This window comes from Syngnathus floridae, chromosome 3 (assembly GCF_059516105.1).
Source record: "Syngnathus floridae isolate MCC-2025c chromosome 3, RoL_Sflo_1.0, whole genome shotgun sequence".
Taxonomy (NCBI): Eukaryota; Metazoa; Chordata; class Actinopteri; order Syngnathiformes; family Syngnathidae; genus Syngnathus; species Syngnathus floridae.
In genome coordinates this window covers 8,862,990-8,888,026 of record NC_142415.1, presented here as the reverse complement: position 1 = coordinate 8,888,026, position 25,037 = coordinate 8,862,990, and the positions used below count along the sequence as shown (strand labels likewise).

General features: G+C 40.6%; 2 protein-coding genes and 1 long non-coding RNA gene across 14 annotated transcripts in view; 1 reads left to right on the top strand and 2 right to left on the bottom strand.

Moving 5' to 3' along the window:
• Positions 1 to 674: 674 nt before the first annotated feature.
• On the bottom strand, positions 675 to 8,864 carry LOC148400342 (sorting nexin-1-like). Of its 2 annotated transcripts, none has more exons than XM_088370699.1 (15): positions 8,699 to 8,864; positions 8,178 to 8,304; positions 5,422 to 5,549; positions 5,221 to 5,287; positions 5,061 to 5,104; positions 4,835 to 4,976; positions 4,457 to 4,535; positions 4,252 to 4,327; positions 4,050 to 4,163; positions 2,887 to 2,980; positions 2,527 to 2,732; positions 2,136 to 2,279; positions 1,960 to 2,040; positions 1,788 to 1,859; positions 675 to 1,671 (listed from the first exon to the last, which is right to left on the bottom strand). In XM_088370699.1, exons 1-15 carry the CDS (start codon positions 8,816 to 8,818, stop codon positions 1,621 to 1,623), a joined length of 1,545 nt encoding a protein of 514 aa, XP_088226825.1. In that variant the 5' UTR covers positions 8,819 to 8,864; the 3' UTR covers positions 675 to 1,620. The 2 variants fall into 2 exon arrangements, with proteins under 2 accessions (XP_088226825.1, XP_088226824.1); XM_088370698.1 differs by having other exon boundaries at positions 8,178 to 8,322; positions 8,699 to 8,862.
• Positions 8,146 to 9,576, top strand: LOC148400341 (uncharacterized). Its single transcript, XR_015857443.1, has 2 exons — positions 8,146 to 8,674; positions 8,782 to 9,576. It is a non-coding gene; the product is annotated as an uncharacterized LOC148400341 (long non-coding RNA).
• Positions 9,577 to 10,493: 917 nt separating this feature from the next.
• The window catches only part of neo1a (neogenin 1a), a 125,501-nt gene continuing 110,957 nt past the window's right edge, over positions 10,494 to 25,037 (bottom strand). For 3 of the 11 annotated variants that reach the window (XM_088370685.1, XM_088370691.1, XM_088370687.1), the window contains exons 17-29: positions 22,810 to 23,042; positions 20,626 to 20,764; positions 19,807 to 19,914; positions 19,465 to 19,659; positions 18,429 to 18,461; positions 18,131 to 18,199; positions 17,166 to 17,301; positions 16,532 to 16,776; positions 15,374 to 15,466; positions 14,949 to 15,104; positions 13,677 to 13,964; positions 13,122 to 13,258; positions 10,494 to 12,616 (exon numbers count right to left, since the gene is read on the bottom strand). In XM_088370685.1, the coding sequence (XP_088226811.1) occupies positions 12,464 to 12,616; positions 13,122 to 13,258; positions 13,677 to 13,964; positions 14,949 to 15,104; positions 15,374 to 15,466; positions 16,532 to 16,776; positions 17,166 to 17,301; positions 18,131 to 18,199; positions 18,429 to 18,461; positions 19,465 to 19,659; positions 19,807 to 19,914; positions 20,626 to 20,764; positions 22,810 to 23,042 (1,985 nt within the window). In that variant the 3' untranslated portion in view covers positions 10,494 to 12,463. Of the gene's footprint in view, positions 12,748 to 13,121; positions 13,259 to 13,676; positions 13,965 to 14,948; positions 15,105 to 15,373; positions 15,467 to 16,531; positions 16,777 to 17,165; positions 17,302 to 18,130; positions 18,200 to 18,428; positions 18,462 to 19,464; positions 19,660 to 19,806; positions 19,915 to 20,625; positions 20,765 to 22,809; positions 23,043 to 25,037 lie in introns of all 11 variants that reach the window. The other 8 variants (XM_088370690.1, XM_088370695.1, XM_088370689.1 and 5 more) reach the window with 6 other exon arrangements.

The following is a 25,037-nucleotide window of genomic DNA, read 5'->3' as shown; positions in this document are numbered from 1 at the left end:
CATATCATGTTTGTGCATTTTCTGCAGTCAGAAATTTCCCAATATTTTCTTCATACGATAACTAAAAATATTTGTAATTTTCTTAATTTAGCAAATGTATTTTTTTCTTTCTATTCAACACACGTAAAGTACCAGTTTGGAAAGACCAAGCTGAAAGCAGAATTCATATTTACATCAATTTGGGCATTTCACATTATTCTGCTGGTGGGAGCAAGTTTTACTGGTAGCACAGGACTAAGTTCTTGCAACATGGCTTAAGACATATACAAGTTCAGTGTAAAACAAATTCAACAGATATGGCAGGGTGGGAAGTTCAATCTCTGGAAGGGCCACAAAATAGATCTTTTGCTCTTCTGCATCAGCACATACTTGTTGAGGTTAATTGTTCAGGCGTCTATTTGGGTTGCCTCTGAGCGGTATTATGAGCACAACCCACCATATGGCCTTGATATGCTGGAAGACTGTCCACACTGTTCAGATTGTTTTCACCTCAGAATTTTCTTTCTCTTTCCTAGCCTAGCAAGATAATTCAGAAATACTTAAAGGATTGGTCGTTTAAATTCTAAAAGAGACAAAACCCAATGCTCAATCCTGCTGCTCAGCTTTAGTCATCATCCACTGTTAGTTTGACAGTATGACTTCAGTAAAAATACAAAAAAAAACTGCACACCAAGTGTAACCTGATGTTTTATTTATTTTTTTAACTCAACCATCTGTATAGCATTTCCAAAAAAACACGTGCTAATGCAAAGTGGTTACAAAAGTAAAGCACACTCTTATGGAAATATGGCAGAAAAACCCAAGTCACAAAAGTTGCAAAAAAACAACTGTTTAACTAGTGTATCAATACCATGTCTTGACCAAAGCATGTTTTCTGACTAATAAGTCAATAGTGATTGGACGATTTCTTTTAGGTTGCATATGTTGCTTTACACAACGAAAAGTTTTTTAACCATATGCGCCAGCATCAGCTCCAAAAGACGAATATCTTGACTAAGAATTCCTCATCCAGTCTGAACGAAGTTGTAACTGACTTGTCATTCCTCCAATTATAACTGCTCTGACAAGATTGTCACCCTGTTATTGTAACATTTATCGGCTCACATAGGTCGTATGTGATACCCAGTAGCAATGCGCTAGGTGTTTAATTGAGCCCGTCAATAGCGGCTTAAGACTTAAGAAATGATTTTCTACCCAGTGCAATGCATTCAATTGCATCAAAACATAATCTGACAATTCATCTATGGCTACACTGGAATGTCTGTCATACGTTTGACCTTCAATGTAAACTAGGAACAGTGTTACTCTCAATCTGCACCTCAGTGTAAACATTTACGTTGTATACTCACGTCTCCCTCTTTGTGAAAGACTTTTAATTATGTTTTCTTTACAAATACTATGACCTGGCTCATCTTTCCTGAATCTCATTCATTGCATTTTAAAGTAGGGAATATAAACAAAAGTTTATGCAGCGCATCAATATTAAACTGTACAAGATTCGAGAATACAAGAGCAGATGGAAGTCTGTTTCGTGTCTCAAAATGGTCCTCTCAGTTTGTGGTAGAGGTAACATGTTCAGAAAAGGCAGATGGGTTGTAAAAAAATGTCCATCCTCCTTCGTTAAGCTATTGCCTTTGCTTCAGGAAGGAAAGCCTCCCAAAACTTGATGAGCTGGAATAGAAATAGGAGAAGAATGACAAGACGGTTTACAATACGAAACAAAACAATGAAAACCAAATGCAGTCATTTCGTGGTAACAATGTGCAATAAATAATTGATGTTATTACCCTTTGCTGAGACTGAAGCATCGACTCCAAATATTTGATGATCTGGGCCTTCAAGTCCTTGTTTTTTTCTTTCTACAAATACAAAATTAGATGAATGAGATTTTTTTTATTCCTTGCTAATTAAAATTAATGCTGTTTCTGACCATTAAAGCAATGCAATTGAAACACTTACCTCAAACCTGAGAACCTCCTTGCGCACCGTCATGCAGATTCTATCAAAATCTCTCTCGTGTTGTGTAACTTTAGCCTCCCACTGCGCACACGCCGACAACACACAATGAAATCAGTGACGATACAGCATATATACTATTCACAAGTCATAAAGACACAACTTGTTTGTGTGCGTACCTCAGCGATCTCCTCCTTGGCCTGCTGCAGTTTGTCCGGCTTGTTGGCCCACAGGAGCTTTGCCTCCAACTCTCTCTTCTTCTGGAGTGCACTTTGAGCCTCCTGCCATCGCTGCCACGCCCGCATGCGTTGGTCAAAACAGCCCTGTGGACAGCCAGAGAGTGGTTGACAAAAGCCAACGTGACACCTAATATCCAAGAACCGGTTTGAAAATGGCAAAGTAATCTTTCTTAGCAACAGAGGACACAATACATTGACAAAGGTTGGAAAACCAAACCTTTATTTTCACCGTCTCTGGATGAGTTAGTTTTGTTTATATGCTTAAATATGTAACTTTGACATGCTTCCTGAGCCTACGCCAAAGTCTTCATAGACTGCCCAGTTGTCTTACCCGCACAGCACCCAGCAAACGGATGTAGTCAGCCAGCACTTCGGCAAAAATGAAGAAGTCACTGGAAGCCTGCTCCTGATGCAGCTGCTCCATTTTGTCCTCGACCTCTGCCAGCTGGGAAAGTGCCCGGGACAAAGCGGTGTTTTCTTCAGAGTTCCCCAGCATGGCCATACTTTTGGCAAATACTGCCGTGTTTCCGCATAGCTCTGGTGTTGGTGGGTGAGAACATCCGTGTAATTCTCTGTAATTCTCAGAAGACTGACGTGAAACATCTGGGCACCCCCCCCCCTTTTTTTTTTTTATAACTCTGTTGACCCTTTTTTAAATGAATTCCTGACAAGACATGCAGATGTAGCTCACCCTTTCTGTGACTGACCAACGAGTCCACCACAGCATGGAGCTTCCTTAACTGCTGCTCCTCATTCTCCACCTCTTGCAACTTATCCTCAAACCACTGAAAAAGAAGACAAGTCTCAAAACTAAGTCAGAAATGAATCTCATATTTCAACAACTGCCAACAGGGAAAAAATGTTTGATGCAAAACAGAAGTTCAAGTACAAGTCAGTCTAGAAAGTTCCAACCCCATTATGCTCAATATTGATGCTAGTGTATAAGCCTAGCTGGCTTTGGACGAGTGGCGGTGTTAATAAAAACGTTGATTTATAACGCACTTTACATTTGACACCAAATCTCAAAGTGCTACAGTGCAAACAAGACTGTTGGTAGTAATAACCCTCATGGCTCACTCAGTGGCCAATTGCGGGGCACACACAGCTATAGAAAGCTTCTTACTAAGGACAATTTCGCAATTTATCATCAATGAACCGAACATGCATGGTTTTGGAATACGGGATGAAGCGAGCATATCTGCCCAAACTGAGCACATACAAATCCAAATGGCCATTGTACTCTCTGCAGTAAATGTCTTGCGATGCATTAGTTTTTGACCTGTATATACATTTCTTTTTGTAATTTGTCAGCAACTCCAACCGCCCCGATGCCGAATGTTTTCAGCCCTAATGGTTGTAGCGGCGCAGCTATGCCCCAACCGGGAATGCATATTATCGACCGGACGGGAATATTTGTCAGCATGCAGGTTCAGTTCCCACTCAGTGACAGTGAGTCAGTCTCAATGTGCCTGTAAGTGGACGACGACCAGCCCGGGCTTGAGTCTGCCTATTGCCTTAAGTCAGCTGGGATAGGCTCCAGTTTCCCAACAACCATCAACAGAATTAGCTGTTGTAAAAATGGATGAATACACGTAAAAATACTTCTCATTCTTTCTTACTACTATATAGCCAGTGTTATTTTTAGAATGGCATAGTTCTTGACATGTACTTAGCAGTGACTCAATTTGGGACATTTGCACAATATACTGAAATTCAGGTTGTCTTTACCGTATCCATTAAATAAGTAATGAGTAATTTTGGACTCTTGACACTGATCTAAGCTTGTGGTTCAAGTGATGAGGTGCTTTCACCTCTAAATAAAGCTATTCGCATCTACACACCACATCCCCTTACAGTGTCGGATTCGTTCATCTTGATGGTCATCTTGTTGACAGCTTCCGACGCCTTATTGATCATTTTAAGGAAGCCAGCTCCACTCAGCGCCTGCGTGTTTGATGCTCTGGGTAACTGAAAAGACAAGCACATAGATTCTCCACTTTCAAAGTCCATCATTCTAAGAGAAAAAAAGTAGGAGAGCATGTCAAAGAACCCTCACATCTTCTCTTTCCAAGAATTCTCGCACATCGGGATCTTGTAACAGTAAAGGGTGAGACACAACTCTCTGCAGATACCTGCAAAACAAGAACACGCAAAACAAGAACACATCAGTTGAAACAAGACCTAGAGCGCACACAACGATGAAAACGGCATACTATTTATGCCCTTTAATAAAATCACTGTATCAAACGTGCACATCTTGCCTCTCCAGAGCGGCTCGTCGTCTCTCCACAAATTCTACTGATGACGGGTCATCCATCCCCACTTTCACTTTGGTCATTCCTGTCAATGGAATTCTCACTCAATTGATGGTACATGGCAAACTAGTAGTCACACCACTCATATTTTGTTTACATAATCTGCACTGAGCTAGTCGATCTGGAACAGGCAACTACCTTGATTTACGCATTTCCATTGTGGGAACATGTTTAATAGGTTAAAGAAGGTTTGATGTTTTTGGGTTACTAAAAGAAGCAGAGGTGACATGGATGACGCTAATTTAAGGGAAATAAAGCACAAAAAAGAAACTAGCATTGTGACAAAGCTGCTTTTCAACATCATCTAATAAAAAGAAGGCCCACCTACAACACTTTTCTCTGGTGGCAGTGGGATGATGCATCCATGAAGTGACTGTTTGACTGACAGCTTCTCATAGAGTCCCAGGAAGTCACTGAAGCGCCTCCTCACAGAGAAGGTCCTATTTCGGAACATGGGCAAGGAGGTCTGGAGGGCCACACGAAGATACTTTGTTCAAGATATTTATTACACACAACTTGAAGTCATGAACATACTCATAGAGCTACAAACCCTTGTAGATACTCTGTAGGCCATATACGCATTCATGCCATCACCTGGGAGAATGGAAACAAAGCAAATTGGATGCAGAAAAACAAACATTTGCTCAGACTTGCTGAAAGGTCACTATTTCACACGCAGAAATTAATAGTCTTTAAAAAAAAACACTTACCGACTTTCTCGGGGTTGGTGACAGCCACATCCACGTCAAAAGTAGCCTTTTCCTCTTCCTCCTCCAACTGCAAACATGTGCTGTCAGTTTCCAGTTCTTAAAATACATTTGCCAATTTAAGTACATAACTGGAGAGTGGGCACTGGGAAAGCGTGTTGGCAATTAATTTTTCCTGCTATCCTGCAGGGCTGAGGCCTGTACCTGTTCCAAGGAGGGGGCTGGCATGTCGGCAGGACTCGGAGAAAACGAGGAGATTGGACGTGAGCCAGAGGAGCTGAAGAGCTCTTTTTGGCCAGAGCTGCCAGACTTGTCCGTGCTTAGTTGGGCATCTGCAGAAAGAAAAGGAGTATTTTTCTCTTGCCCAAAAATAGATGAAATTGATTCATTGAACAGAACAACACGGACAAAACAAAACCCGTTCAGAAAAAAATACCATAATATTTAGTGCACGCCTTAAGGTAGTTTTACACAGCACTTGGCACAGTGCTCAGTACGGTTGACCGACCCGTTCAGTGTCTGTGCTGTTGATTATTCAATGACAGACATTGCACATCCTTCTTTCCTTTCATGTGTTTTCGTTTTAATTACAGCATTTGTTACATGGCGGGTACATCATTGGCTACTCCTGGAAAAACTAACGCGATCCGTCTACAAATAAAGGACAAAACTAGTCTTAACAAAACACGTTATTTAGTTGACTTTGCAGTGCTGCACAACTGCATCGCACTGCAATTTTGAAAGACGAAAATAAAAAACCCTTTCAGAAGATGACACAGTGCCCTTCTATACACTACCAAAATATATTCTATTACTAACACATAGTTGGATTTGCTAAGGCATGCCCGAACAAAAGTGGATGACTAGTTATGTTGTGCGATGTCATATTCATCAGCTTTGAAGCAGCTGCAAGTGTTGTTCCTGATAAAAAATGCAATGAGATCCGCACATAAAAGTATCCCTGCAGCTACACATTACCCGGTGGGGCAAACTTTAATTAATACCTGTCCGACAGTCAAAAAAAGTGAGCATTACTATTTTTCTTGAGGCCAAATACTTTGATACAGCTCTTGCATTGGAACTCATTAGCCATGCAGGTGAACTAGGCAGAGAATGTGATCATGAATGAACAAAAGATTTTACTTCACCTTGACTTCATCTGCACCGCAAGTCGGTTGGAAACTGGACGGCAAATGTTTAGTAGACTGTCAAATTTAGTACTTCTATACACCCACATTCCGGCAGGCTCTATTCACGTGCTGACAAGTGTGTATTGCTCAACAAGAATTACAATGGTAATAAAGTTCATCATCAGCATTTTTCATTCAATCAGCTGGAGCAATTGAATGCACACTTTTTTAAGCACCGCAGGCTATGCTCCTTTCGAATATGACTATTTATCTTTTGCTTAGGAAATTCATGTCCAATTATCTAAATAACTATATAACGGTCTGCCTGGAATACAAATTTCTTTTCAGAGGCGTGAATTACCTGCCATCTGAAATTAATGTTTAGTTGGGCTGAACAAACAAATTAAAAAAGACATCGGAATTTTCAAATTGCCAAGTGTGCATTGTTACAAGGTACATATTTAAGTTCGAATAATTTTACGGCATACCACCAAAGAGAAAATGTGACAAAAAGTGGACGCATGCCAATTATAGAACCTTTTGCTCTAACAGAATTGCCTTTATTTGTGCTGTCTGTCATTAAGTCGATGGCATAGATAGATGGACAAAGATGCATGACTTGTTATGAATTCTGTAAATAATTTCACTTTACAATTAAGTGACATTTTGTAATTTTCTGCGGCATCACTGTGTGAATCATTGACTGATAGAGCATTCCATACATGAGGTAACTCAATGTACTACACATACTGTAATGACATTCTAAAGCAGTTGCAGGGTTAGCAAGGTAAAGAAATAAAAGAAAAGTAGATACAATTAATAAAATACTTAGCAAAAAAATAGTTCTGGATAACTTATTATCAAAATGCTTTGAAAGACAATCATAGGCATAGTTTTTACCTGGATGAAAATTTTTTTTGCCCTATTAGCTTTTTTTTTTTTTTTTAGTCTTTGTTCATTAATATTATTCACTTTGATAATTAAGAATACCAGCAAATCCTGGAACCGAGAAAAATAATGCCTTTTAAGGGGGATTTATTTATTTAAAGACTCCACCAAGGGTAGATACTAGGTAGGACCTGTTCCACCAACTAACCATTACCATACTCATATTTTCGCACGCAAATCCAACCACAACTAATTAAGACAATAAGCAATACATACAGATAGTTAAAATTGATGACACTGGTGAAAAGACTTTTGATTTTTCTCTTCATCCACATGGACAAAGCTTCATTAGAACATCTTCAGTTTGCTCAGAATGCCAATTTTTGTCTCAAGCGCATAGATTGAGCCACATCACTCTAATTTTCTAAAATGTCTTTATCTCATCCTTGCAGCCTCTGTGATCATTTTAGGGTTCAGTCCAAATTTGAACTGAACCACATAGCGCTGATCGGTCAAGCGCCTCCATACTTTGTGGATTACGTGTTTTATTGTCCTGCAAGGTCACACCAATGGCCTTTGTCTGAATGTTCCTCAAAAGAGATCAAAAACTAAATGTGATACAGCCTTGCAGTCCTTCGAGGTCAGCCAATTTGTGGAATGAACTTCCTTCAGAAGTGAAAGATGCCTCTTCTGTGATTTTATGATGCAGTTCTGATCACTTTTGCTTTGAATAATTTGTCCTTGGAATAACTGTGAGTTGTTGTGGCTCATAAACGTAAACAACTATTTCTTTAACTACGCAAAGCTCATTGTGAGTCCTGTCTGTAAACTGAGAAAGAAAAAAGACTGTCGTGACATTGATTAGTGAAACCAACATCACCTTTTTTGTCGTCTCATTTTTTTAAAGATAATATCAATTGTAAGGATAGGGAGGGCTTTTACCGGCAAACAGATCGTCGTCCTCGTCAGAGTGGACTCCGTTGGACTGGGCGCTGGTGCGGCTGCTCGCATCGCCGGAGGGGAGCTCGCCACCTCGCTGATATACTCCGCGATTCATGGATTTATTAGTCTGCACAGAGGTGTTCACCTATGTCAAGCGCAGAAAGACATTCTGAAAGCGACGCTGTAGAAACGTGGATATTGGGGAGGTTGGCCCTCTGTGAATCAAAGCCATTAGAAACCACCAAAGTCAAAGTTAAAGAGTTCGAGCTCACACGTATCATGGGAAGTTCATCTGAGGTTACCACATCAGTCGGTCGCGGCCCTGGCTTGGATTTTTGGTTACATTTACACTGTGTCACGTGGACTACCACGATTATCATCATTGGCAACATAGCAGAGATATTATTTTAGATGGCAAAAATTTGACAAGTCAAGATTGAGACAAGTCAGCTAGCTAAGAATAGCTGCAACCAGTTATCAATGACTGGGCAATTTAGGTAAAAAAGGACACGCAAACTTACATTATTGACGAAAATATCTTCCCCCTCGTCACTGTCTCCATCTACCAAGTCAGACAGTCCCTCTTCTGGCTCGTCGTTTGCAGGGAAAGGAGGAGGATTACGAGACGAGTCGGACGCCATTTTCCTTGCTGTGAGGGTCGATGACGTCACTGAGGCAGACGGCGAGATGCAAGTTGTTGGAGCGACCTCTGCTGGTTGTAATGGCTAATGGCACATTACCAGAAATCTCAATTTGATAGTTCCATGCACTTGACTCGTCTTGCGTGATGCATAGAGATGCACCAATATTTATTTTAAAATGTTTTTTTTCCCCAGTCCGAGTGCAAAACAAATGCTCGCCCGCCAATACAAAGCTGATGTCATTGTTTGACAATTGGGATGAACGTGGCAACATACACACATGGCATAAATTTAAAAAAATTGTGCGGCAAGTTCTGTTTTATGAAGAGTTACATACATATGCTGAAGTTTTTTTTGGATTGTATACGCCACTCCCAGTGTCGTGGTACAAGTATGTGTGCTTACCGTGTACTTGTGGCATTTCCTCATATTAGTGAGTGAAGTTGTGATTTCCCCATGAAACACAAAATAGTTTACCCTCATTGATTATTTTAAAGAAAGGTGATTGTGTGAACATTTCTCTTTTCAATATTGTATTCCCGAGAGGCACAGCTTAGAATCAGACATTATGACATATTTGGAGTCTTGCTCTCATCAACCCAGTTAGAAATCCAAATTGATTCCGTTAAGAGCCCGCAATCATTTCTGCAAGGAAATTCATAGTCGTCTTATTTGCCAATATTGTTGTACCTAAATACATATATTTTTTAAATATGTATGGCATTCACAAAGATGGAATAAAGGAGAGTCCAAGGCAACCTCGAGTAATGTTTGATAGTGTGCCATCAGACAAAACAACATTGATTTCTGTTTGACAGCCAGCTTCTCATGAGGTTTACCCTACTGATGTAGTTTTGAACCTGAGGGCCCCTTTTTTTTTTCCCTTCTGTAACTCATGATCAAGAATATCTAAATCTGCTCTAAACTCGGTAAAAGTACAGAGCCTACAATTCATTTCTGATCAAGATGTTTTAACCGGTCATCATTAAGAGATCTTACCTTACAGATGGAGATCAGAGTTGATGCTGTTCCCTTTAAGATTCTTCTCAAGCGGGTAGAATACCAAATGGTCTAGTGTTTGGTCATGAAAATTGCTTTCTACTTTTTTGGGGTAGTGGCTGTCTTACATAAACGTGGAAAAACACTGATGAAAACATCATTTGATGGAAAATTCAGTTGACCGTGGCTGTGAGCTGCAAGAATTTCCCATCAAAACTGTCAATACCACAGGGTTTAGTCCATTTAAAGTTTAAAATCGTTTTGTCAAGCTCAGATCACTTTCAATTCAAAATTGCAATCCTTATCTACGATCAAGTTTTTAACGATGGAATCAGAAATGTTACTGCACCCAGGCAACACATTCTTCCTTATACTAATCAGTTTATTAATGAAATAATTATTAAACTAGCTTGCAATATCAAATGTTTTTTGTTATATTACCGTCAATTTCCAGAAATCCACATTTTATTCATTCATACCAATACCCTTTTAAGTGTTTCCATAACCTTTTCCCAATGTTTTTGCAATATATAATTTTGTTTTGTCTGTTCATTTTGGCGATTTTGTTCCAATGATCTGTAAACTTACCAATTCCCTGCATTTTTTTGATACATTAGCATACTTTTTCAGAAAAACAGTTTCATGCAGCATCTGATTCATTATCAATCCAGGGGGCTTTAACTGATCGAACGGACAACATTTTAATTGGAACATGTTTATCACAGATATCAGTAAATTACTTCATAAAAATGAATAATGCAACATCCGTGCGTGAGGAGTCCAGAACATTTTGCCAGTTTACTTGACATTTATGAAATCTTTCACAGAGAATGTTTTATAAAAAAATTTAAATGTGATTTTAGGTCCAGATTTGGGAAGATGTACCGAATGTGGTGGCCAGTGCTACAACAATTGCACACGTTGTCTACTTGGCCTTCTTGGATATTTGCGCTGAAATAAAACATGAAATGTTTATTTTGTTAGTATTCATATTAGCTTGTATACATACGAAAAAAAAAATTCTCCCAGACATGTTTTTCACGTTTTCTTAAAAAGCCACCGATTTTTTTTCTACAGAAAGCAAAGAAATCTCTGTACATGAACAAGCAACAACATAATTCCTCACCATGAGCTGCAAAATCAACACTCGGCTGCTCAAATTTGTATCATCTCTGGAGCAGGAAAAAAAAAAAATCAATTTAAAAAATAAAATAAAACAAGACCAGCTGCCTGCTGCTTTACCTAGAGGACAACTACACTACACAAACAGCATTTGATATTCAAAACACAAGATATGTAAGAAATTTACTTTCCAAAAACTGTGAAAAAGTGCAATACAGGTTTCAACTGTTAACAACTCAATAGATAATTTCCCAAATGGAGTCCGGCCCTTATTTATTTATTTTAACTTCCCTCTTTGTTTTGTTTTTGATCAAACATCCCCCCCACCCCCAAATAAAAAAACGAAAAGGTTTGTATCCATTATTAAAATCTCCCACACTAATAATGACATTCATGATAATGGATATGTGAGAAACATCCCCAAAATTGAGTTTGCAAATGATGACCATAAATTTCTTTGGGTAACAGGATGATAGGAAAGTAGACTTGACATCAGGCTTGTGACTAGCCTTTTTTTCTTCTTACAAAAATGATGAGTCCCGTTCTAAAGGCCAACATGTCTTTCACGTATAATAGAACCATAATGTTGCACTCAAGGGGCCACCAGGAATGAGTGTAAACGCCACGACACACTCACTTTGTATAAAAGACAACTGGTCTATTGTAGGTGATTGTTTGACTGCAGTATAAGTGTGAGTGTGCCAGGAAGGGGAGGGGCTTGTGGGGACAGCACCCTGAGTCCAAGTCAACTTAACCTTCCAACCTGCAGACACGGCAGTAAGGCTTTTAGAAAGGAGACCCTGCTGGAAAGAAAACTTGCAAAATGTTAGAACTCCTTTGTGACACTTTCCTTTCAAATCAAAGAATGACGCAATTTAAAAAATAAAAACAACATATGTACATGTTTATAAGGATACGTATGTAAAAAATAAAGAATACAATAAGGTAGAAAACAATACAATCGTGGTACAAGGGGATACGAACATACATGACTAAATGTCGGATAATGTTGGGTTGTAAAGAAGGCGGATGTCCAATGTTCACTTCACTGAAACTGCCCAATAGATATACAAAACGCACAAAAGAAACACAGAGACCGCATGGACCAACATCAATACTAGCATGTCGTTGGACTTTTGACAGACGTGCATCGTCATGTGGCACCGAACAAACAAACAAAACATGTTTGTATTTTTGCTGAGGAAGTAAGATCACAATCATTTGACCGAGTTCATTGTCTCCGAGAATGGTTCTTCATAAAAACATGAAGCGCCATGGCCATCTCCTTCCTGAGATTGAGAAAGGTGAGCCAAAAAAGTTCCTAGGAGTTTTTTTTTTCTTTGCAGGACGAAAGGTGTTGGGGGGGTGGGGGTCTCACAGAAGTCATTTTGTGTGTCCATGGGCCACTTGCTCCCAAATGTTTTTTTTTTTTTGTTTGTTTTTTTACTTTCCTGTGCCAATGGTTTATCTGTATGGAGTGTAGTGTGTGTGCGTGCATGTGTGTGTGCGCGTGTGTGTGTAAGCTCATGGTGCTGTGGTGATGGCATTGAGGTCCTTCATGAGACCCTCCAAGTGGGCCATCTCCTCGGTCAGCTCATCTGGTTCGTAACTCTGAGGGAGAGGAACAGGGTTACTGCGAGGGGCGGGGGAGGGGCAGGGGGGTAGGGAGGCAAGCACCTGGAGGAGGGGAGGGAGGAGAAAAGGAGAGGAGGAGAGGGTCAGTCAGGGACCTTTCACAGAGGAAATGGAGAGGGGGGGGAGTCAAATGGGTGGGGTGAGGCGAGCGAGGGGATGATGGATCAATAGGACTGAAGCGTGGGAAGTTACATGACCAGAAAGCGACAGCAGATGAAAGCAAAATAAACCAGCAGAAGCAAAGAAGCAAAACAATAAACCCAACATTCCAATTGTGGGTTTTGTATTAATCAGCCATAAAAAAAGTAAATGGGTTCATAAATTACAGCCAACAGAGGGTGAGAATGAAGTTAAAGAAGAATGAAGAGAGAAAGAGGAAACAGAAACCGTGGTTAAAATCAAAGTACATCTGCAGCTAGCTATATAATCCAGTGCCCCAAGAAAACCTGATATGGATTTGGAAGGACAGTGTGGAAGTTACATTTCTGGCACATTAAAACAATTGAGTATTGAACAGCATGAGACGTCTGCAGGCCACAATACTCACGCTGTCTACATCCTCCAGCATCTTGCTAGTCTCTGGGACGTCGGGGGCGTTGGGCACGTTGACTATCATTGGTGTTCGAGTCCTTCCAAGAGTGCCGATGCAGGCTGTTTTAACGACATGGGGGTGTGTGGGAGGCCCTGAATCAGGTGAACATACCAAGCGGAAATTTCATGAGCACCATGTTGTTCAGTAACTTGGTGTCAAACATTCAGTGGCGGTGCTACGTGGCAACCAAAAATCTGGGGGAAAATTTGCATACTTGTGATTTTGCAGCCATTTTCACATCAATGCATCCCTAGATTCCTTAAAACACTCACACGAGTCTGGAGATATTTATGTCATCGTGCTTTTTAGATATGACAAACTGCAGCATGCAAAACTATGCCAGCCGTCAGTGATGATCACTGATATGTTGTTAGCTAGAAAATCCAAATCAGTGAATGAGACAGAAGAAGACCAACATTCTGGGATTCTGGGTTTGAATCTCAATCTGGCCTACTAGCGTGGAGTTTACATGACACAAGACACTATGAAATGCCAGCAGGTTCTACTCACCAGTCTGAGCCAGCAGGGGAGTGCTGGGCAGCGCAGGGGACTCAAAGCTAGGGTGACCTGAAGCTGGGATGGCAGGCACGGCAAAGCTCTTAAGAGGGTGAGCGTGGGCGTGCGGGTGGGCCGAGCGCAGGGGCGGCAGGTTGCCGGTGTAGCAGCACTCTTCCTCCGTGGTGCTAGAGCCATGGTAGCTGCCCTCGGGTTCTGCCAGTATCTCTGAGGGGCAGGAGGCCTGCGAGGATGAGGCAGCTGGAGGAAGAGGCTCCGAACAAGGTGTATTCCTCACCGACTCTGGAGGACAGAAGAGGAGGGGGAGGAGACCGATGAGGAAGCGATTTTTCTTAAGCTTAAAGTGTCATCAGCAAGTAACAACAGAGATACGAGGAGACTGCATGAGTCACACAAAGATATAGCGATATCCACCTCCTTGGAAATTTAGAGGTCGATTCATATGTAGCTCAAAAGCCATGTGAATTTTGCCGTTCATCTTAAGCATGTTGTGCAAAATGTGACATGTGCATCAAAATGCCAAGTTGCCAAGTGAAGCTTACCTGTAGGTTATATTGCATGTTAGGTTCACCCTGAAATTTGACCTGGGAGTCAAACATGTCCCTAACACTTTTTGAGTTGTGCAGTAGTTACCACAAACAGGATACCAGACAATAACAATTTTCCCCTCAACCCATTAGAGCACTTTGTAGCCACCCAGTCTTGGACAATGCCTTTTACAAATCACATAATTTCATAGGATGCGGCCTTGCAGTTAGTAAATGAGATGTTACTTAATAAGCAAATTAGCATTTCAAGATGGCAGTTTCCGCTAAAAGAAGCAGCCCTGCACAGAACGACTGATGACACGAATTACACGTAGTCTGCATATTCAATTATTATTTTTTTACTTTTATAAAAGAATACTAAACCTAAGAAACAGCGGCAACAAAAACGCACATCTGGCTGCTCAAATTTGGCCATATGTTGTTCCTCACTACTGTCACTTCCCTCGGTCCAAATCTTCTCCACTCTAAAAAGCGTCGTGTCGTGTCGTGCAACAACAGCTGCTGCTACAACACTAAGCACATTTAATTGCAACTTTGATGGCAGACTTCACTGAATAACATCTGAGGTAGAAGACAGTAAAACGGGTGAGGCAGAGAACAATGGAATTGAAGAAATATATAAAGGTGGAAACATGCTTTTTGAAATAAAATGACTCGAGTCAACATGAGCGTCCTTTGTTGTAATTCCTCCAGCGACCAGAACGGGGCAGTGTCTCACCTGTGTCTAAATGGGAGACAGGGCTGCAGGAATGCACACGGGGGTGCCCGCTGCCCTGATGGTAGAGGTAGCTGCGCGTGGGCGACGCCAGGCTGCCCATGTGATAATGGTGCTGATGGTTATCGAGGGAATGGATGGGATGAGCGCTAATTACAGCTGTGGATTCAAATGGACATGGAGGTTTATCATGAGAGAAGGCTGAAGATGAAGGATGTGGATGCACTTCCGCTCACATACACATTCACACGCTTTCATCCTTTGTCAAGAACTAAATCATCAGCAATAAATTAATCCGGGTACAAGATGTCAGAAATCCGTGGTGCTCCCATTTTTGTATTTTTCAAAGAAACAGCTTACTAAGTGTAAACAATGACATGCTCACTTGTCAAACACATTCAGACACACCTCTGGTCACACACACTTACGCTGAGGTGGCTGTGCATCAAAAGGCATCATCATTTTAGGCCTCATCCCCCGCCGGCCTGCAAGGGTCGACATGCTGTCCTCTGATTCATGGCCTAAAAAGTATGGTGGAAACCAGCCAATCAGAAAGAGCTGCTACTCTGCCCTTTTTGGAGATTAATCCATTTTGAACCATGGTTCATTTCAGATGCTTTAAAAAGTCCTACATTTTGATCCAACTGTAAAAAGATATTGTCAAATTTGATAAACACTTTTGATGCAAGAAGGTGGAGCAGTCATTCTGTGAACATGGCGTGAATGAAAAGCATGCATATGACTGGCAAGACAAGAAAATGATCAAGCTAATTTAAATTGGAACACTGAGTGCAGACCTCCAGAAACTTACTGAGAAACTGTGTAAAGCAGGCGCTAATTGAACACAAGTTGGATCTAGACACACAAACAACAATGGGGGAGGAGGGGCTGCTGCATTTGGCAACATTAACGAGACATATTTATGGAAGTGCGGAGCTGCCAATATAAACTAAAAATATGTTGACTGGCAAATCCGTTCGAACGTACTCGCAAATACATCCAAACCGGCTCGCAAATACATTCAAATTTATTTGGAGCCAAATGCTAAAAACGTAGCATTTTTTCCACAACGCCACGAGGTCTGCGCAAGTAAAAAAAAATGTTTTAACCATTTGGCTTACATCATACTAATATGTTCGAAAAGTATTCTTAATCTTATGGTTTTATTGTGGCTACATTGCATGATTTTCGTTCTGCCTTTTTTCCCCCATAAAGCCGCGAGGTATATTTATGCGAAAGTAAAGAACCCGTTACATTATGGGGGGTAAAATGCCAAATGTAAATGATGCAGTGCAGCCATAATAAAATCATAAAATTACAAATAAACAATTGAACTTTCTTAATTTCTCAACGTGATTGTATAATGTAGGCCAAATAATTAAAACCAAAATATTTCTTTTCTCATAGATGCACAACTCAATACCGTATGGGAAAATCTTTGGGAAAAAAAGCTCCATTGCAATGCTTAACAATAGTGGAGCACAATACCAAGCTAAAACCTAGCAACGACTGTCTGACTCAAAAGCCTGACTCACATCATATGACCATAACATTCATTGAACTAGTTATTCTTCCCACAGACTGACCACGGTAGGAATTTCGCCTCTGCTGCAGATGGGGGTTGCTGTCCATGCCGCTGTCTGCTGGAGTTATGTCTTGGGAGGTGCGCGGGATGGGTGTTTCGGTCATGACCGGGTTTGGCTCCGGTGACTTGTCCATTGGTTTGAGCTCCAGCCGCTCATGGTGGATCCAAAGATCAGGCGGTTTCAAATCTTTGGAGTTGCTCTTGTATTTGTGCGAGCCATTGGATGACTTGGAGGCCGCCCGCTTCCTGTGTGACGTAAAGCCAAGGTTAATGGAGGAAACGACCTTACGTTGAAGGAGGCCATCTGACCATAAAGCTGTCTGTGGTTCGTGTAATCTGATCTCCTGGATGTTACAACAGCAGAGAACAGTCTGCGTGTGCCGATATGATCATAAACAAGCACAACATTCGACATCTTTTTTTTTACAATGATTGCTTGAAATTTATGACAGACTGGAAACCTTGATGGAAGAAGCAGACCTTCTGTAAATCCAATTCTTGTTGCCTCATGGGGACTACAATTGGTAAGAGCCAGACAGCCGAGAGAAGTAGTGAACTCATAATTCAAAGATTTAAGTGTTTAAAGACCAAAAAAAAAAAAAAAAAAAAATTGATGTGTGATGGTTTTTGCTTACTTTTTCTGGTGTGACGTGGTGCGCCGTGTGCACAGGAAGGCCCCCACAACTACCAGGATGATGATGAACGCTCCCACTGAGATGATGATGACGATGACCAGGATGTGATTTTCATTGCTTCCCATACCGGATTTGCCTTGAAAAAGACCACTTATCACTTAGCATGGTAAATGTGAATGCAGAACCATCAAATAAGCAAACAACCTGTTCTGCTGCACGAAAGTCAACAGAAGCTAAAACAGTAAATCCTTTTGAATCCAGGATAAAGACTTTGCCACCTCCCCACTCCAAACTAATTTTAAGGTCTTTGAAGCATTAAAGTAGATTTCACTGTCAGTAATTTTAGAAAACTAGCTTTAAATACCTTCAAATCTTTGCTTGTACATTCTTTTAATAATTCTTAGTAAGCTACTTTAGTTCTCTTTGCTTGGCCTTTGAATGTCTTTAGCTGTTTTTAAATGCTTTTAGGGTGTTGTGGTTTTGGTTTAGTAAAGCACATTGAGTTGTCTTGTGTATGAAATGTGGAAAATAAATAAAACTGCCTTGCTTTGCTCATACACGACAATGGATGGGTATTTGAGTAAATGTTCTGGATGGAAATTAATCGATTATGGTAATCAAATGTTATTTTTTAAAAGTATTTGTGGTGAACTCCTGTTTCAATAATATTGCTCATAGGGGTTTGTCATAGCATGCAAGCTAAGATGGCAAAAAAAATTACAGTGACCCTAGAAAATGGTACAATTGGTGGCTTTGTGGTATGACCGGCTCAAAGCGATATTTTCATATTTTACAGACCCTCAAATCAATCAACAGTCAGTTCTGCGTAATTAACCCAAGTCTGAGTAATCATCAATACTGGCCATCCCTAAATATGTCCGTTACAAAAATATAATCAATTTGACACTATAAGCATGTACTGTACTTATTTTGATTTGGGGCTTAAAAATGTTGAAAAATCTTACCAACTGCTGATCCAGGATCAAGGGGAAGTTGGTTGCCTGGAGGCCCAGGCTTCGATGGAAGATTTGAGGCTGTCAGTGGACACAAAGAGTGGCTTCATGAGGGAAAAGATGCACTACAGAAAATCTTTAAATTGATGAATGGATTCTGGTCTTGGCATATCATACTGCCTCGTGTAGGTCAATGGGCTAGACTCCAATCTAAAACTTGCTATAAGCCAAAGCTGGAAAGTTGGAAATCTTAGCAAGAGGAGCAGACTCACAAGTGTGCACACAAAGATGAAGTGTGAGGGGTGTTTACCTTGGTCATTAGCCATTTTGTCAGAGGACTCAGCTTAAGAAGCACAGAAAAGAAGAAGAAGAAAAAAAAATCATACAAAAAAAAAAACAACACAGGTTAGCAGGGTGGCAAGTGAGAAGAAAACAGAACAAGAGATCAAGTCTGTGAGAAGGCAGTTGCAGAACAATTTAAAACTGATTTAAATGAAAACAAAACAAAAAAAAAAATACACTACTATTAAAGAAAGCTAACAAATACCGCAACTAAATAACTAAAATGTGAGATGTGCACCTTATCTGTCATTACTCTGGTGAAGAGTAACCAATAGAAGTAAAGGCTTGGGGGACAAAAATCAACAGAAATGATTATTCTCAAATGGGGGGGAGGAGGAAGGGGGGAGGGGGCAATAAAAATTAAATAATCCCTCCAAAATGGATGTAGATCCAAAATTAAACTCACTGGTTGGTAACAAGATATATTATATTGAGATCCATCTGGATTTTAATGGTCACTGTGAGAGTGGTATAAATTTAACAATATGTTTATTATTGTATATTTTGGAGAACATTCAAGTTTGATTAGGCAGGAATCCCAATTGTACTTACAGGGGAGTATTTATTCAATATTCAATATCAATGTTACCAACCGTTATATTACAAATTATATAAAGTGAAAATGGAGTTACGAGACGAAATAAAAAGTGCAAAGTTGCAAGAACCGAGACGGACTTGGCAGTTCAGGACATCATCCACGACATAAGATCTTAAAAAGTGCAAAGTCGGAATGTAACACGTGGCGTTAAAACTCGACACTTTTTTTTTTAGTCCCACAACCACAAGGCTGCCTGTTGGACCTCTAGGAACGGACTATATGGGGGAACATAGTATTTACTCAAACGTGACCCAAATGAAGTGGCCAATGAGTATGATTATGCAAGAATATAGCAATTTATGACCTCCATAAGTACAAAATAACACTCCTCAACAATTTATTCGGCAGCTTCATGCTTCTAATTGCATCTCATATTTAGTTGCCATGTCATTTTAGAGAAACTCACTCTTTGGGGTCCTAAAGTGTACAGCCTCAGACGTGGGGCCCATGCCCTTTGAGTTTCGAGCCTCAATCTTGAAATAGTATGTGGTGTCTAGAGTCAGGTCCTGGATCTGGTGAGTCAGGCGGTTGCCCAACACGGGTTCAACGACCCAGTCGTGGTCCTCCGCATTGACATCTGTGCTGTAGTAGATGATGTAACCTATAAAAAGGGGTGCAAAGAGGTAGATTATGTGCTTTGATGGCTTTAATGCCAGCTCTGGTTTTCACGTGGAAAAGTGGACTAATTCAGGCCAGATGTGTGGGGGAAAACCGAATGAGACCACCACGTGACGATTTTGAGACTTACCTGTGATCTTCCCATTGGCCTCAGAGGGAGGCTGCCAGTTGATGATGATGGTGCGAGGCTTGTTCTCTTTGCTCACCACTGTCACATCTTTGGGGGACGAGCTAGGAACTAAAGGTGGGGATTGACAAGAGGGTATAAACCACAGCAAAAAAAAAAAAAAAAAAAAACTCATTCATGCTACATTGTTAGACTGAATGTTGGCAAATATAACTATTCATCCTGTCTAACTAATCTTAAAGTATTGCTTTGCTACCATCTGTACCCTGCAGGCCTGTTCCAAATATAGCTCACCATGATGAATTTTGGAAAACAGTTGTAGGTTTTAAAATGTAATCAACGGAAGATCTTTCAAAGTGTTGCATATTGGTATTTATCAGTTTTCTAACTATTGTGCGAAATCATTAACATGATCAATTTTGTCACATAACGGATTCACAGATTTCTTTATCATCAGGCCAAATAATAACATGACCAAATGTATTATTTCAGAAGTGTTTATCAAACTGTTAGCCCTTCCCACTAATCAGTAGCCAAGAAGTAACTCTCAACTTCAAAAAGGTTGGTGAGCCCTGCTATACACAATAATAAGCCTCTGTAAGGCAGACACCAATTATTGACAGATTTTTGCTACTCGCCGCAGGGCTCTGTCTGTATTTTCCCAAGCAAACAGTGGGAGATGTAAAGAAAAAAAAAATCCGTTTATCATTGTAGCATCTTAAACTCGCATGTGGCTGTGATCTAATCAATGATTAGCTGCTACAATCAGTGAGAGGTTTATGCATTTTGTCACATTTCGATGCATGTTTGTGGCGCTCCTACTGGTTTCAAAGGTGGTTCCCTGGGCTGTCATGCTCCATGTGCTCGTGCGTCGACCTTTGGTCACCATAACGGAGAACTCGTACAAGGTGTTGGGCTTCAGTCCTGACACCATGTGGTTTAGGCTGGTGGTGTTGGCAACCTGAGAACAGGAGAACAGGACATCATTCTTGGACCTCAATGTAAAATACTAATAATAAAATAATAAAAATAATTATTTATAATGTTATACATACAAAATGGTTCAGTGTCTGCCAATGTTATTTCATGTTGTTACTTCTTTCAAAACTAAAGGCTTTCAGTTGCATTTGCTAGTTTTAGCAATAGTAATAGCAACATGAATATTCCATTTTAGAAGAAATCCAAGGTAGGGTTATATCCTACATACCGTATTTTATGCACTATAAGGTGCACCTAAAAACCTCCAATTTTCTCAAAAGCCGACAGTGCGCCTTATAATCAGCTGCGCCTTATATATGGACCAATATTGAGCCACTACAGCAGGCGTGTCCAAAGTCCGGCCCGCGGGCCAAATGTATATATCTTCTATATGGACAAAGTTTTAAAATGGGCCATTCATTGAAGGTGTGCCTTATAATCCGGTGGGCCTTACATATGGACAACGTTTTAAAATGGGCCATTCATTGACGGTGCGCCTTCTAATCCGGTGCGCCTTATAGTGCGGAAAATAGGGTAGTCGTAATTTTCAATTGTGAAAACATGGATCCGCAAAAGGACACAGGTGATGTCATTGCTGCTTAAGTTAATATTGGAGTTTCTGATGTTATTGTCCACAAGATATAAATCAGTGTTGTGTTTCCCCCCCCCCTTGTCTCTAGTCAGGTCTCTGACAATGACCTGAACTTGAAGAAAACGTTGCAGCCTGCTTCGCCGAACCTAGAAGTTGGCTGCCGCCCTCTGCATGTACTGTGTCAAACAAAGACAACTAAAGTCCCTGGGGAAGGACTGCGTGGACTTTCAGGAGATTCCAAACTCAAGAAACACTCATGTGACTATGCAAGTGTGTGCTTCAACATGAAGAGCACCTACTGACTGTGGTTCTTTTCATGGCCACAGTTTTATCGTACGACTGGTTTGAAACATTTAGCACACATCTATTACAAAGAGACAGCTGCTCCAGTTTGACCATTATTGAAATTAAAGGTCATGTCTTTATTTTTTTTGTTTTACTATCAAATTTAGTTCATACTACAAGGGATGTCTACTCACAGTTTTTTAAGAGTATAATCTAGAATGGCATTTTTAAGATTAATGTTCTGTTCTCAAGTGGGGCAGTACAACAGCAGATGGTGAAACAGGGAAAGGCAGAAGGCAGAGAATCTATAAGCAGCATGAGAGTTCCTCACACGAAGTATTAGACCAATATAAAAAAAGACCTTGTTAATAGACGTGTAAATATAATGGATTTAGTTAATTGAATAGACCCATAATGAGCCTGTAGAGCTCTTTAATCACTCTTGCAGTGTGCAAATCACTCAAATTCAACCAGCAATTCATGTCAGCGGGGTGTGCTGTACTATAAAATGGTGCGGTTGAGGCTAACAATTTGTAGCTAGCTTAAAACGCACAATGTTTTCAGAGGAAAAAGAAAACAGAAGTTGTCAGTAACAGTGGCAATGTAAGATGGCTGAGAGAGGCCCATTGATAGCCCATTCATATACAGTTTAAGAAAGCAAATAAGGACGAGTTACTCCACCAACCTTCCACACCAGGCATGGGAAAGCGCAATGTGCCAGGAAACTGTGAATGCAAGGCCAATTGTACCACGGTGTGCTGTGTATATTACTACAAGTAGACATTTGGCAAATGTAGAAATCAGATGGTGTGGCTATGCCAAATATTTTCAAACCTCTTGCATAATTCTTGCTGAAATCTGGTCCAAGATTCCAAATGGTAGTGAATAAAAACATTTCAATACTGTAAGCATTTTTTTGTTTCCAAACCCATTTTTACAATAATGTGAACAACAGTTGAACAAACTATTATCCTTGACTTCAGATTTCAGAAGTTATGTAGCCTTAAACATACCGTATTTTCCGCACTATAAAGGCGCACGATAAGGCGCACCGGACAGAAAAGCCAAATGGCTGGATTTTCTCGCGTTAAAACATGTTTAACAATATTCCTTGGTAGTATATATTGTATAGTACTCCACAAGAGTCTTACCTTCATTTTGGTGTTGGCAGGGATGTTGGTCTTCCAGCGCACTGTGTAGTAGCGGTTATCTGTGATCTTTTGGTTCTTCGGCAGCGAGTTGTCCGCCCAGGTGACTTTAATGGTGTCATGGCTCAAAACGGAGGCCTGAACACCCACAGGTGGCATCATGGGGGTGGGATCTGGAACTGGGGTGTATGGAGCATGGAAGAGTTCGTACAGGTCAACATCAGGGTCTATGGGGTCTGCCCAACAGGCAGTAAACCCGCAGCCAAGCGTCCAAATTAAAATGAGCAAATTAAAACACAAAGAAATGCATGACATGGTCATGACACAATCAGGCAGGAGTCCAGATGGGATGCAGGGTAAAAAAAGAGCCAGAAAAATAAGGTTATTGAGTTACAAAGAAGAATGGCGGGTGAAAGGTGAAACCAAACATAAGCACAACAAACATGGGATTGGGAAGGGTGAAGAAAAAGAGAAAAGATTCTATTAGAAAAATATCCACTAACCTCTAAAATCAGACAAATCTATAGACTTTTAAAAGTTGCTGTGTGATATCACTACTAGTGCTACTGTGAGAAAAAGGAAGAGATGCTCGATTATAGACTACAGAGAATTGTTTTTCATACTTCCATTCGATTGTTTTTGGGGGGAACATGGTAGGAAATGTTGAATACAAAGCAAAAATGCCCACAAATATGTACGTAAATTATGTTTGACTTAAGGCTGCGCCCCTCCCTTGCACATTTGGTTGACTTCTTCATGGTCTTCACTTCATTAAGTGATAAAAGAGTAAGCTTTGGTCAGTCAACCGCGATGACTCTCTTCAACCACTTGTTGGTCCTCACCCTGCATGACTCCATTTTCTGTTTTAAGCACTTTGATGAAAACCAAAGCATTCATGCGGTTAAGGAGAGCATTGTGGTTTTTGAGTGAAATGCAGAAGCTGTTTTTTCTCTCTTTTTTACCAAACTCAAAAGTGGGCCCCTTTTATTTGTAAAGGGGTTAATAAATTCATTTTCTTCAAACTTTGCTCGCTCCTCACTCGAGTTATGCCCGCCCCACACTTTTGCAACCCAAGTTCACCAAGTTTTTTTTTTTAAGAGTTTTATGTTTCCTAAGTATAAATCCTATGTAGGTCAGCTTGTCTTTTTAATCCTGACTTGAACAAACTGGCAGGAAAAAAACGCGCCCCCGAGGAGGCAGCAACAGACGACGGTGGAAGGATTTTTGGTTCTGCTTTGAGAAGAAACGTTTGGATCTGACGAAGGGTTGCCAAAGTCACCACAGGGGGTCCGGGTGTGTGCAGCACTGTGTGTGTCTACGAGGATGTGAGGCGGAGCAATGAATCTCATAGAGAAGCTTGTGCATGTGTGCACTTAGACTGCCACCCGCCCTCAAAGCACGCTGACGTGATTCATGTCATTCAGCATCCCGCCCTCACTATTGCAACAGAGCTGTGGAGGAGACAAAGTGGCGCCATCAAGGCTGAGCGGGGAGCTGCGAGTCTAGATTTGAACATGTGAAGGGTGCAGACCCCCTCTTTTGGGACGCCCCAGGGATCCCATGCAACTTATCGTCATACGCTGACGCAGAGAGTGTATGAAGTCTGCTTTTATGGAACAACACTAGAAGTGCTTTACACTTGAAGATCATTTGTGGCTTGCGTTTTGGTCTGTAATTGAGATGTGCGTATGTTATAATTAGCTTGTCTTTGGTCATGGCTGAGGGCAGCAGAGCTCTTAAACACAAAGGGACAGGAATCATGCCTAAATAACCGTTAAACGAGGCAAGTGGAGCACTGTGTGGATTGGCTGTGTTATTTTGAATCCACACACACCTACCTCCACATAGTTTTGCGTCTTTGTGCTGAGCTATGGTTTATTTCTTTACTTTGCTTTTAAATGTCTTAAACTCAAATTGATTATTCTATCGAGTAATCGGCTAAAATCTTATTTTGCATCAAAGTGGATTTCAAAACCACCAGCCCATTTAATGTTATTTATTATACACTGTTTAGTGAATAAAAACAACTAAATAACCAATAAATATATAATGCAAGAGAAATTATGTCGTTCTCTCCAAATTGATTCAGTTACTGGTGTAATTGTTTTTGTTTTTGAAGTAAAAGCAGACGTTTGCAAATGTCGAGCTTTGATTAAACTCAAAAGATATTCTGAATAATTACTGTTAAGAGGCTGACAGAGGATTTGGACAATTCTAAGGTTAAAATGGCT